The 15,146-nt window shown below is 42.2% G+C and overlaps 1 protein-coding gene across 1 annotated transcript in view; it reads right to left on the reverse strand.

The window, feature by feature from the left end:
- The window catches only part of LOC149458210 (heparan-alpha-glucosaminide N-acetyltransferase-like), a 187,916-nt gene extending 174,274 nt beyond the window's left edge, over positions 1-13,642 (reverse strand). The window contains exon 1 of the mRNA XM_089682500.1: positions 13,519-13,642. Within this exon, the coding sequence (XP_089538626.1) occupies positions 13,519-13,521 (3 nt within the window). The 5' untranslated portion in view covers positions 13,522-13,642. The remainder of the gene's footprint in view (positions 1-13,518) is intronic.
- Between the last annotated feature and the right edge of the window lie 1,504 nt (positions 13,643-15,146).

The raw sequence follows: 15,146 nt of genomic DNA on the forward strand, positions 1-15,146 counted from the left end.
CCTATTATGTTACAAGTCATCCATATTATGACGATACTAAAACTCCTCCAGACTTTGAAGATACTACAAATCTTTCTCCACACTTTGAAGATATTATAAGTCCTCCTCCTTGCTATGGAGATACCTTAGTCTCTCTCCGTGATGTTAAACCACTAAAAATCTTCCCCATCGATATGACATTACTAAAAAAGTCTTTCTCCATTCAATAACACTATCAAAAGTGCTGCTTCGTGCAATGACCTTGCTCCATGTACTACACTACATGCATAGATGTCTACACTGGGAAGATACCATAAGCCCTTCATGCTATGGAGTTACTACAAGTCCTCCTTCATGCTATAACATTACTACTAGTCCTTCTCCATGCAATGACAATACAGTATTTCAGAGTAGTATAGATAAAAACTGTCCTAGGCTTGTAAAATAGCTCAAGTGAATTTGAATCATTTGTGACAATTCCCAAGCATCATCATGATCCTATGTAGATTGTTGGTCCTGCATTTTCAGGGTATAAGAAATACATTTCCTTTCCATGGTTGATTTAAGCATCTAACACTATCACTGGGCATTTTTTCCCCTCCGACTATTATCTCTGGGCATTTTTATTTCGTTCCCACTGAGCAATAACTCGCACTGGCCATCCACAGTGAGCACCCCCCTTCCGCAAAGCACCATGCATGCATGCATGTAATAGTAATTTTGGACTATTTTGTGGGTACAAGAACTGTAGACTATGTATACAATATGTTGACTCTTATTACCCATGCTACTTAAAGTCATGGACAATTGTAAGCGCAACCTAGCCACACCGTGTTTTGTCATCTCTATCCCAAAGTGTCCCTCTTTCCTAATACAAAGTTTGTTAGGTATGTAATTACCTCTCCCTCTTGTACACTGTTGGTCATTGGGTGGTCTTCCTAATAAAAGCCCCATGTAGAATAATGATCAGAAGAAAAGACAGAGCATCCTAATAAACGTTTTTTTACATGGGTGATGGGTGTAAATGTGTCCATTTTAATGTCGGTCACTGCAATTGCTACCTTTATATTGATGACCAGGGAAGTGCATTACAATATTGGTGGTCAATGGAAAAAAAATGTCCTCTTATATTGGTGGCCTAGAAAAGAAGTGACATCCAGTGTTATATGGGCCACCTTTAGGTTCTCTTTATATTTTAAGTTAGTTCTATGGATGTTAATCGTGTTTTTTGATTTTTAATTTGAACTGGTCAATTGGTTGTGCTTTAAATGTCTTATAAAAAAAGTTGTCAATGTGAGGTCACTATAGATTTGCTTGCCAGATTAGAACTGACTCCTTTTGTAAATCAGCCCTTGAATCTGCATATGGCTCTTTATTTGTCCATACCTTGATGATGTGTGGATATTTTTAATCAAAAATGTTTCCCTATGTAAAACCTTCTCTGTGCTATAATATGTACTAATTGGGTACACAACAATAACAAATGACAAGGGTTTGTATTGCCAACTGACAGATTATCTCTGCCTATTACTATATTTACTGGCTTTCTCTTCTGCCTGTTGACAACTATAGAAGTAATCAACCTCAGATTAGCAAAGAGAAGAGCAATTCTTTCTACAGTAAATTAAAAAAAAGAATCCAGAAAAAAGAACCTTACTTATGTAGCACTACCCCTGCAGGGGCCACTTGATAATGCTTATCCCCAGTGGTTTCCCTGACCTTGCAAGCCTCCCGACACCTCTGTCACTCTGGGTTCAGACATATTTCAAAAGTATTAAATATTATTGCAAGATACATGATTCTTTAGTAACACCATTATATTAGGCTTGTTCAAAAGAGTAGACCACAGAATGAAGATTTAGGAGGTACAGTACATCCACAGGGGCAGTTTGATAATGCTTGTCCCCAGTAGTTTCCCTGACCTTGCAAGCTTCCCGACACCTCGGACACTCTGGGTTCAGACATATTTCAACAGTATGAAATAATAATGCAAGAGACACAATTCTTTAGTAACACCTCTTTATTAGGCTCGTTCAAAAGAGTAGACCACAGAATGAAGGCTTAGGAGGTACATCTCCAGTTAACGCATACAGTTGCAAGAAAAAGTATGTGAACCCCTTGGGATTACGTGGAGCTTTGCATGAATTGGGCATAAAATGTGCTCTGAACGTCATCTTAGTCACAACAATAGAAGAACACAGTCTGCTGAACATAATACTACACAAACATTAGATGTTGCCATGGTTTAATTGCACATAACATGTAAACATTCACAGTGCAGGGAGGAAAAAGTATGTGAGGCCCTAGCTTAATGACTTCTCCCAGAGCTAATTGGAGCCAGGAGTGAGCCAACCTTGACTCCAATCAGTGTGATGATATTGGATGTGTTGCTGACAGCTGTCCTGCCCTTAAAAAACACACACCTGTTTTGGGTTTACTGGTTTCAAGAAGCACTGTCTGATGTGAACCATGCCTCGCAGAAAAGAGCTCTCAGAAGACCTACGATCAAGAATTGTTGACTTGGATGAAGCTGGAAAGGGTTACAAAAGTATCTCCAAAAGCCTTGATGTTCATGTGTCCACAGTAAGATAGACTGTCTACAAATGGAGAAAGTTTAGCACTGTTGCTACTCTCCCTAGGCATGGTCGTCCTGTAAAAATGACTGCTTGAGGTAAAGAAGAATCCCAGAGTGTCAGCTAAAGACCTACAGAAATCTCTGGCACATGGTAACATTTTTGTTGACACATCTACAATAAGGAAAACATTAAACAAGAATGGAGTACATTTGAGGACACCACAGAGGAAGCCATTGCTGTCCAAAAAGAATATTGCAGCACGTTTGAAGTTTGCAAAAGAGCACCTGGATGTTCCACAGCACTACTGGCAAAATATACTGTGGACAGATGAAACCAAGATTGAGTTGTTTGGGAAGAACACACAACACTATGTGCGGAGAAAAAAAGGCACAGCACACCAACATCAAAACCTCATCCCCACTGTAAAACATGGCGGAGAGAGCATCATGGTTTGGGGCTGCTTTGCTGCCTCAGGGCCTGGACGGATTGTTGTCATTGATGGGAAAATGAATTCCAGAGTTTATCAAGACATTTTGCAGGAAAACGTAGGACCATCTGTCCACCAACTGAAGCTCCGCAGAGGATGGGTGATGCAACAGGACAATGACCCAAAGCATACAAGTAATTCAACAAAACAATGGCTGCAACAGCACAGAATACGCCTTCTGGAGTGGCCCAGTCAGAGTCCTGACCTCAACCCGATTGAAATGCTGTGGCATGACCTTAAGAGAGCGATTCACACCAGACATCCCAATTATATTGCTACACTGAAACAGTTTTATGAAGGGGAGTGGTCCAAAATTACTCCAGATCGTTGTGCGGGTCTGATTTGCAACTACAGGAAACGTTTGGTTGAGGTTATTGCTGCCAAAGGAGGGTCAACCAGTTATTAAGTCCAAAGGTTCACATACTTTTTCCTCCCTGCACTGTGAATGTTTACATGTTATGTGCAATTAAACCATGGCAACATCTAATGTTTGTGTAGTATTATGTTCAGCAGACTGTGTTATTCTATTGTTGTGACTTAGATGTGGTTCAGAGCACATTTTATGCCCAATTCATGCAAAACTCCACGTAATCCCAAGGGGTTCACATACTTTTTCTTGCAACTGTAAAAGCAAAACACTAATAAAATGGAAATAATCAAATAGCAACAGTTAACAGATTATACCACGGGTGTCAAACTGGTAGCCCTCCAGCTGTTGCCAAACTACAAGACCCATGAAGCATTGCAAGATTGACAGTTACAAGCATGACTCCAAAAGGCAGAGGCGTGATGGGACTTGTAGTTTTGCAAAAGCTGAAGGGCCGTCAGCTTGATACCCCTGTATTATATGGTCACAAATGGTATATTGTATCTATGTAGCTGCAACACAGCAGCAGTTAGGGGAAGGAAAGGCTTGTTGACCTATCAGCTCCCTCTGGGCCACCGACATCACAGTAGGGAAATAGCACCAACAGTTTGCACAGAGCTTTACAAAATAAAGGGAGACAGTACAATTACAATACAGTTCAGTACAGAAGGAATAGGAGGGCCCGGCTCATGGAGCTTACAATCTAAAGAGTATATATATACACTGCTCAAAACAATGAAAGGAACACTTTGATAACACATCAGATCTCAATGGGGAAAAATATCATGCTGGATATCTATACTGATATGGACTGAGTAATGTGTTAGGAACATAAGGATGCCCCATCGTTTGATGGAAATGAAAATTATCAACCTACAGAGGATTCAAAGACACCCCGAAAATCAAAGTGAAAAAATGATGTAGCAGGCTACTCCATTTTGCTGAAATTTAATTGCAGCAACTCAAAATGCTACTCAGTCCTTTGTATGTCCTCCACGTGCTTGTATGCATGCCTGACAATGTCGGGACATGCTCCTGATGAGACAACCGATGGTGCCCTGAGGTATTTCCTCCCAGATCTGGACCAGGGCATCACTGAGCTCCAGGACAGTCTGAGGTACAACCTGGCAGCGTCAAATGGACCAAAAACATAATATCCCAGAGGTGTACTATTGGATTTAGGTCAGGCGAGCATGGGGGCCATTCAATAGTATCAATTCCTTCATCTTCCAGGAACTTCCTGCATACTCTTGCCACATGAGGCCTGGCATTGTCATGCACCAGAAGGAACCCAGGACCCACTGCACCAGCGTAGGGTCTGACAATGGGTCCAAAGATTTCATCCCGATACCTAACGGCAGTCAAGGTGTCATTGTCTAGCCTGTAGGGGTCTGTGTGTCCCTTCATGGATATGCCTCCCCAGACCATCACTAACCCACCACCAAAACAGTCATGCTGATGTTACAGGCAGCAGGACATTCTCCACGGCTTCTCCAGACCCTTTCATGTCTGTCAGATGTGCTGGGGTGAACCTGCTTTCATCTGTGAAAAGCACAGGGTGCCAGTGGCGGACCTGTCAATTCTGGTGTTCAATGGCAGATGTCAATCGAGCTCTATGGTGCCCGGCAGTGAGCACAGGGCCCACTAGAGGACGTCGGGCCCTCAGCCAACCCTTATGAAATCTGTTTCTGATGTTTGGTCAGAGACACTCACACTAGTGGCCTGCTGGAGGTCATTTTGTAGGGCTCTGGCAGTGCTTATCCTGTTCCTCCTTGGACAAAGGAGCAGCTACCGGTCCTGCTGATGGGTTAAGTACCTTCTACAGCTCTGTCCAGCTCTCCCAGAGTAACTGCCTGTCTTCTGGAATCTTCTTCATGCTCTTGAGACTGTGCTGGAAGACACAGCAAATCTTCTGGCAATGGCACATATTGATGTACCATCCTGGAGGAGTTGGACTGCCTGTGCAACCTCTGTAGGGTCCAGGTATCGCCTCATGCTACCAGAAGTGACACTGACCCTAGACAAATGCAAAACTAGTGAAAAACAGTCAGAAAAGATGAGTAGGAAAATAAATGTCAGTGGCATCCATCTGTAAAACCATTTCTGTTTTGGGATCATCTCATTGTTGCCCATCTAGTGCACCTGTTGTTAATTTAATTAGCACCAAAGCAGCTGAAACTGATTAACAACTCCCTTTGCTACTTAACTGACCAGATCAATATCCCAGGAGTTTAATTGACTTGATGCTATACTCTGATTAAAAAGTGTTCCTTGAATTTTTTTGAGTATTGTATGTGTATATATATATATATATATATATATATACACTCTGGCATAAATGGGTATAGACACACTAATGTGAATAACATTAATGCGAAGAGGTCCTTTTAACTAGAAATAGCAACTTGAGTCCAAAGATGTTCAAGGTTCCTGATGTGATAGTAACAGTTGTCTTCTGATAGCAATGGTGGGGCCCATATACAGTAGAGAGAAATGGTATTTTAATGAAGGTAGCAGATAGGCTGTGGCAACTGCTCAAAGCAAAGCTCTCTTGATACTGAGGTGTAAAGGTGTTTGCATGCAGTGTCTCTAGAGTGTTGTCAGAGAGAGGTTTGGCATCCACCCGCTCACCAATCCCATGGATAGCATGGCCTCCTATGAACAGGGTTCTTGCACAGGCTCTTGGCTGTTCACAGGAAAGTGCAGAGTTACGGTTTTGACAACTTGTCAAAGCAGAAAGCAGAGATGACTGGCTGAAGACTGGATAGTGACAGTCCCGATGCAGAGAAGCTGATGCAATCCCGATGTGCTGAACTGATCTGCATAGTCCTGCAGCAGTAGCCAGCATTCTGTCTCTAGAGGAGAATGGCAGTCCCCCTGTGTTCAGCTCTGAATCCCGCACCAAGAGAATGAGCCAGTTCCATGCTGTAGAATATATCTGCTTCCCCAGCAACCTTTTGGCTCCCCATCTCTCTGGTATTTGTAGTTAAATCAGCACTCCAAAATACAGTATGTATTCTTCTGCTGTCAAAAGAACTGGATCCACTCTACTAACAGGAAATTAAGTAGCAGTCCCAGTATTGGGCACTAGGGGGGAAAAGGGATTAACAATAATTTCATCTGTTAATGTTCCTGAATGGTATAATGATATAGCTAGCACCTGGCTACACTTATTTTCACTATAAAAACTGTATTTTGTTAAAGGCAGAAACTAAAAACTTATATGTGTACCCAGAAATCCCATAATCTGGTTACCATCAAGTTGTAAGGGAAAAAAATTACAGTTACCTGTAATGTTATATATGTATACTTTGTACCTCCTCCTACATTTTCTAAGAGCACTACCACTACCAAACTAGTTAATGAGCAATGGAGTAAGTATAAAAAATAAATTGTGTTAGGTCATGAAGGAAGAAAATTAATATAATGAATTTATATTCAATTAAATCTACTCACACACTGTTAAAAATATTTTATTATTTTAAAAAAGAGAAGATGAAGTAGTCTTTGCTCACATTCCCAATAAAAGGGGTCACTAAAAATGTTTGTGTTTATTGCTGGTACCTTTACTCTACAAATCAGCATAGCATACCGTATGTTAAATAAATTATTCATTCAATCAAACAGAGAAGAAAAATATTCCACAATCATAGATGAGGTCATGCAAATTAATAGGGGAAGTTATTTATGATCACACCAGAAAGCAGGGACAATTTGTTTTAATGATATGCAGCAGTCTTAACCCTTTCTATATGATCAGTGAGAACAGACTAATTAATTGCCTGTCTAGTCATTTATTTTCCACCTCCCTTCCATTTAGTTTTTGCTTCATACCTAAAAATAGGGGTGCTATAGACAGTAAAACTACAAATCATGGGACCCCACAGCGAAATTCTGATGAGCCCCCTTATTAACTCTGAAGCACATTACGGTGTCAATTCTGAAAATATATGCGATTGATCTTAACATACAGTATGCCTTAATCAAGGACAGGCAGCAATACAGCTGTTAGAGTAGTCAGTATATTACAACGGACCAGTACTGTGGATATGAGGTCTGGTTGTATAGCAATGTTAATAATATCACCCATCCCTTTATCAGCTGTCCTAAAGGTTTTAGCCAAAGAGAAATTCCAGGATTTTTGGCTGCATTAGGTATACAGGGTTAATTTCAGTCTGTAGTAAAAGTTCAGAGGGCAATAAATCTATACTGCTAAGACAGCTAAACAAATGCCTCTTACTGAACAGAGGTGGATCAGTGACTACAAACAATCCTGAGGTCTGACTTCAGCCTTTCTGTAAAGAAAATGTAGCAGTTTGTTTTTCCTAACTGCTTGCACCTCAATATGGACAGTTCATTATATATTATGTGGTAATGTCTAATATCTCTTTTAGATGGATCACCACTTTTCTATTCTGGTGGCACAAGAAAGCTTTGTCTAAGTGTCCTGATGAAGTGGAAACTCCATGAAATGCGTAGACTTACATAGTTGATTTGTGTTTTTTAAGCCTGTGATTTCTAATACCCCTGTAGTAGAGTTATCGGTTATTGGTTTAACATTTAGTATGTAATTGAATTGTTTCCTTTTCAATTTTTATTAATAGTTTCTTGGTATGTTTATATCACTGGAAAGGCATATTTAAAGTCCCTTTATGATTTTGGTTTGGTTCGTTTGATTATATTTTTCAGACAATGCCTTCCAGTGCAATTCATTTTTTTATATATTATAAATTTCATTGAGACCCTTATCTCTTTTCAGGTTTTCCTAACAACCCAATAGGCCCCTCCCCCACCCCAGGCCCCTTACCAGCCCTGGCTATTATTACAGCATAACATAAACACATAAATATATTAATAGTAAAAAGGTCCAGTTCGAGCATGTAGGCCCTTTACAAAATAATTTAGTGGGTGACTGGCATCAAAGAGAAGGCAAATTTATTAAATACCTTCTTCAGTTCTGTGTATACAAAGGAGCATGGGGGAGCTCTTGTCCATAATGGGCATAGTATTAGAGGAACTGAATTTATTCTCTCTTGAGAAGAGGAGATTAAGAGGGGATATGATCAACATGTATAAATACATCAGTGGTTCATATAGAGAAGTCGGTGTAGAGTTATTCACCCTGAGGTCAACACAGAGGACAAGGAGGCACTCTTTACGTCTGGAGGAAAATAAATTTAACCTCCAAACATGGAAAGGTTTCTTCACAGTAAGAGCTGTGAAAATGTGGAATAGACTCCCTCAAGAGTTGGTTCTGGCCAGCTTAGTGGATTGCTTTAAAAAAGGCCTGGATTCTTTCTTAGATACACAGAATATAACTGGATACTAACATTTATAGGTAAAGTTGACCCAAAGGAATTTTTTCCCCTGCAGGAGCAAATTGGATCTTGCTTTGCTGGGTTTTTTTGCCTTCCTCTGGATCAACTGTGGGTGTAGGATTATAACTTTTTTTTTTTCAAATGGTTGAACTGGATGGACTTTTGTCTTTTTTTGGTCAGACTAACTATGTAAAAACAAGAATTCTGACCTGTGTACTTGTTCCAGGTCAGTGGCTCAGAAAGCACTGAAGCAACTGTATTGTCAGGACAGCCAAAAAATAAGCATTTTTGAAAGATCTTTAGTTCAAAGGTTTACTTTGGAGTCAATAGACCACTCAGACATTACAATGTCAACGTTCTGGGTAGAGCAGTACAGAGCATAAAGTGTACTTTGCTAAAGTCTTATGTGTGCTAAGCCATGTGGGGAAGAATCCCTTTATTCCCCAAGTCCCTTGGCAATCATAGTGCATAGCTGACAGTTACAAAGTCCAAAGTGTTCCCTTTGTGATTTGAAGGCATGTGGGAAATAAGCTGGGACATCTAATTAGTGTCTATACCATATAGTATATACATCTGGACAGTGTATGTATGTGCCATGAATATTAACCTGTTATTAGCTAATATGACTGTAAAGTCTTGGATAGTCTTTTATTCATGAAGGAAGCAAAGAAGGGGTGCGTTACCATGATAAAAGGAAATTTATTTAAAATGACAAAAATGGATACTCAGAAACCAAGGTTCATAAAACAAGCTAAAAATCAGTAGGACAGTCCGACAAAGCGGTAATCTGACGACAGGGTATTCTAACGTGTTTCGGGAGACGTACTCCCTTCTTCAGAGCTAGAGCAACTGTACTGTCTTTTGTCCCTGGGGGTTGCACAGCCAGGCAATCTGCATCTTCCACACAAGCTTGCGTCCAGAGTCAGAAATCAGTCCTTGAGCTTGTTTTTTTAGATTTATTAAGGGGATTTAGAACTGGGATAAAGTAAGGGGGTATGGGATGCCCAAGGGAACCCACAACTAAGGACAAACTTCCTGGAACTATTCACAAGCTTTTTCTGCAGCACAATCTCTGTTGGAGAGCTAGCCAGCCAGATTGTACCACTCTAGACCCTAGATGAACTTCTCCTCTTCACCCAGCAACCTGGAGGTATCACTAAGCAGGGGATCAGGTTCCTGTCCCTTTAAAAGGGTGATCAGTCACTAGTAGGGGGCTAATCTTGTTTCCCACTAGACTGCTCCTTCCCCTGTCTGCCCAGGTGTAGGTGTACTCACTCAGATCCTCTCTTGTACCACTTGTGAGTTGGCTGCCGCTACCAGGCCTATCAGCTGGGCTTCTCCTTCCCTGCCATACAGGTGGTCCTCTCTCAGGGGGTCAGTGGGTTCCAATCTTTTCGCCTTTCCAGCTCCAAGCTCACAGGCAGGTCACATCCCACTAGGTCTCCTGGCAGCCTCCTTCCTCATAGCCTCACATCTTCCTTTCTACTTCTACCTACCGCTTGTGAGTTGGCTTCTACTACCAGGCCTATCAGCTGGGCTGCACCTTCCCTGCCATACAGGTGGTTCTCTCTCAGGGGGCCCCATACCATTAGACCTTCTGGCAGCCTCCTTCCTCACAGCCTCACATCTTCCTCCCTCCTTCTTCCACCCGACTCCTCTCCCACACTCCTGCCTCTGAACAGGTTCCAACACTTTTTAAGGGTGTCCATCCCCTTGCCAACCTCTTGTTGGGATTGGCTAGGACCCCTCAAGAGCGCAGCCAGCCACTCCTTAGATCCAGCCACTGCCTCTAAGGCCTTCCTCCAAAAGTCCAAATGCAGGGGGAAATTCCAGAGGGGCTGGCCTGCACAGCCTCTCAGCCCTGACCATAGTTTGACCCCTCTCTGGCTATTACACCTGGGCTGCTGCTCAGCCCCTGTCTAATCATTGGAGTCTAGCTCCCCCTAGTGAAACTAGGAGGGTGCAACATATAAATACTGTACAGACTCACATCATATTGACAAAAGTTGTGGGCATCTGACCATCACACCTACAATGTACAGTGTATGAACTTGTACATGGGGTTTCAAAATCATAGTAGGCAACTGAAGTTTGTAACAGCTTCTGTGAAAGCTGGTTTAGATCTTAAATTGTGTCTGTGGGAATTTGTGCCCAGTCAGCCAAAAGAGCTTTTGTACAGACAGGTACTTGAATGTTGCATGAGAAGATCTGGCGTGCAAACAAACAAGCCAATTCATCCCAAGAACGCTCAGTAGGGTTAAGATCTGCACAGGCCACTTGAGTTCCCCTATAGCATACCATGTGTTTAAGGAGCTGGCTTTTTGCATGGAGGAATAGTCATGCGGAAACTGAAAAGAGCTTCTCCAAACTGTTACCTTCAGGCTGGAGGTACACAATTGTCTAAAATGTCTATGTATGCTGTTGCATACTCAGAATTCTTTAATGAAAACCTAACTTATCAGTTTGGGTGTGTTCATGTACTTTAGGTCATATAGTGTGTTGATTGTCAAGTGTGTAAGTGGTTTGCAAATTAGGTAGTTAGGCTCTGCCCTAGATGGGAGGGTTAAGGTTAACTCTGTCCCAGGTTTTTGGTTTTGGCTGGATTTTTGGGTCCGACCCACTGGTCCTGTGTATATAAAAGGTGGAATTGTTGTCGACACTCCTTACACCCCCATTCTGTCTCCCATAGCAACCAGAGCGGAACTGCACTGCAGAGGTTCCCATCCTTTATAGAGGAAGTTCAAGAGTTAAAGTCAAGTGCATGTTGGAGCCCAGACTATGTGCACGGCGGGGTTCCATGCTGCTACCTGGACCAGTAGTGGAAAACGTTAGACAGGAGACTGTGGTCAGTGTTTGTCATGGCCAACTTAATTTCAAGCTACAATGAGAAGATGTACATGGAGATCCGACAGTAACTAGAGTACAGTTGTTGTGCAAAGGTACACGGTGTATTGGTCATTTCTAAAGTCAGAGGCCTACATTAAGGTCAAGTAATCCTTCCACAATGGCCTCAGTCTTGTCCCGGGGCATTGTCCCAGGATCGGGCTGTACACTGACTGTACCCACCACCTACCCATGTGTTCTGCTGCTGGGAGATAGTTTGTGGGTAGTGAAAAAGTGTGTGAACAATCCAATGTAAGAGCGATCCCTTCTTATGTACTGTATAGAGGAGCGCTGTTATGACAGGATGGCAGAGCACAGAGTGGTTTGCACCTCCTCCCAGCTTTTGGGGGGGGGAGTAGACCTTAAGGCAGGGGAATTGTATACAGTGTGGGGGGGGTTATGCTAGAAGGAGGAATGGGGGGGATTTGGGCTAAGAGGGGAATTGAGGTGATCCCTTCTCATGTACTGTATAGAGGAGTGCTGTTATGACAGGATGGGAGAGCACAGAATGGTTTCTATCTCCTACCAGCTTTTGGGGGGCAGAGTAGACCTTAAGGCAGGAGAATTGTATACTGTGGGGGGGGGGGGGGTTATGCTAAAAGGAGGGATGGGGAGTTATGCTAGAAGGAGGGATGGGGGGGGATTTGGACTAAGAGGGGAATTGAGGTGATCCCTTCTCCTATGCTGTATAGAGGAGCGCTCTTATGACAGGATGGGAGAGCACAGCATGGTTCACACCTCCTCCCAGCTTTTGGGGGGGGGAACTTAAGGCAGGGGAATTGTATACAGTGGGGGGGGGATTTATGTTGGGAGGGATGGGGAGGAGAATTTTGGCTAAGAGGGGAATGGGGGGAGGGATTTGGGCTAAGAGGGGAATTGGGGGGCTAAGAGAGGGAATTTTATCTAGGAGTGGGGGATTTGTGGGAGAGGATTTGTGCTGGGAAGGGGGATTGGGCTAAGAGGGTTATTTGAGCTAAGGGAAGGGATTGGGGGGATTTGTGCTAGGAGGATTTGTGTTAGGAGGAGGGATGTGGGTGAGGATTTGTGTTGGGAAGGGGGATTTGGCTAAAAGGGGTATTTGAGGTTGGACGGGGGATTGGGGAGGATTTTTAATAGGATGGGAGATTGGGGGGGGATTTGCGCTAGGAGGGTGGATTTGGGCTAGGGGGGGATTGGGGGGTAGGGTTGTGCTAGGAGGGGGGATTTGTGCTAGGAGGAGGGATTGGGGTGATTTATGATAAGAGGGGGGATTTGTGGGAGAGGATTTTTGCAGGGAGGGGGATTTGGGGGTGAGGATTTTTGCTGGGGTGGTGAGGGGGAATTGGCATAAGAGGGGGATTGGAGGGGGAGTTGAGCTAGGAAAGGGTGGGAGAATTTGGGCTAAGAGTGGGGAATTCAGCTAGGAGGGGGGATTTATGCTAGGAGGAGGGATTTGGGGGAGAGGATTTATGCTGGCAGGAGGGATTTGGGGGTGAGGATTTGTGCTAGGATGGGAAATTTGAGGGGAAAGAAGATGTGTGTATGTGAGTTTTGATACCTACCAGTACACTGCCCTGACCTTGCATCCTCTGCCACCCTGACAGTTTTTACTGCACCCCCACAGCAGTCAGGCCAGATCCGGCCCTGTCCAAGGGTGGCTCCACTGCTTCTTTGTCCAGAGTGAAGACACCCTAAGACTGGAAGTGTGTTACTGGCCTGATCACTTGGTAAAAACAAAAGCAAAAAAATCCTAAAAAAAAGAAGAAAACGAATGCAGACACCACAATTAAGCAATGGCATTCTGAAATATATTACATTTGACTTCTGTGTGTAATATAGCTTTAATGTCATTATCTTATTATGCATGGTTATTATAACATTTGTGCTTAAGTGGGAGTAAATGAATGTATACCTAACACACAGACATACCATGCAGCTGGGATATCGATAAATATGAATTGTGCCGAGCAGCCACTTGTCTATATATCCCGCAGCTCCCCCTGTGCAGTTTGGATATAGACCATAGCTGCCTATTCCACCAGGACCCAGGTAACCACTGTGGAGTGATATGATCAGATTATTAATACATATTATACAATGTCCCTAAAATTAAGACGTTCACGTCTTTGGAAATTAAAAAGTAGTTATCCAGTACATGCTTAAACATTAAGATAAATCAAAAAAGCGCCAAACCAAAAAAAAAGAAAAGAAATTTTAAATAAACAAATATAAAAATAAATCTAAATAAGCAGCAAACCTGAACCCAAAATTGGTATAGATATTAAATAGATATAGGAATGCGCTAATATATTAAATAATAAAAAACAACGAAAAAAGTGTCCATATAATTCTGTGTGAAAGTCCAAACACCATACAAATACTCTAAAATCATGTGGAAACCATAACACCGTGATAAATCCACCACCAAATAAATTGGATAAACTCACCAGAGCTATATGCCGATCAAATTATAATCAGCATAAGCGCTATTGCTCTGGGAGCAATGAATGTAGGGAATATCCACTCTAGAAGCAATACTCTGCAGCTGTAGACAATATCCAGACTCTAGGAGCAATAATCTGCAGCCAATCACTCAGCATGGACGGAACCTTTCATATAACCCTCGTTTCTCCATACATATTGGGACCGCACTCAGGAATAAAGAGAGGACATGATGGTGCAGCACATTTAAAACCAATCACATTTATTAAAACATGGTAACACTCGCAAACAAGGTGTCCCGGCCGACACCAGCATAATCAGCATGGAAAAGGAAATGGACGAGCCCTGCTCACCACGGACGAACAGCCGACAGTCACAGGGAGTGTCCTGACGTCACATCCACCAAGACCTACGCGTTTCGTCAATACGACGTCCTCACGGAGCAGAAAGGTTCCGTCCATGCTGAGTGATTGGCTGCAGAGTATTGCTCCTAGAGTCTGGATAATGTCTACAGCTGCATAGTATTGCTTCTAGAGTCTGGATATTCCCTACATTCATCGCTCCCAGAGCAATAGAGCTTATGCTGATTTATAATTTGATCAGCGTATAGCTCTGGTGAGTTTATACAATTTATTTGGTGGTGGATTTATTACGGTGTTATGGTTTCCACATGATTTTCCAACATTTGTCTGGTGTTTGGACTTTCACACAGAATTATATGGACACTTTTTTCGTTGTTTTTTATTATTTAATATATTAGCGCATTCCTATATCTATTTAACATGCTTAAACATACCAAAGGAAATTACAATATGTCATTTAATACTTGGAATATAATGACACATTCACAATTATAATAAATATACAGTATGTTCATAGACTTAGTTTATGGGAGTTAAACATTCTGATAGTCGAATATGCATCTTCAAAATCTTTCAGATACTAAAGTGGTAACAAAATAACTACTATGATGAAAACTATTGTATTCTTATAACTGTTAATACATGTAATATTAGAATATTACAAATCTAAGTAAGAGCTGTCCAGCAAATGTGATAGTGACAAAGATTGCCAGGGCTGCTAGAGCATAGCAGCAACAATAAAAAAAATAAATA

The sequence above is a fragment of the Staurois parvus genome, unplaced genomic scaffold (genome assembly GCF_062004578.1).
Source record: "Staurois parvus isolate SC_StPar_1 unplaced genomic scaffold, SC_StPar_1.0 ptg000291l, whole genome shotgun sequence".
Taxonomy (NCBI): Eukaryota; Metazoa; Chordata; class Amphibia; order Anura; family Ranidae; genus Staurois; species Staurois parvus.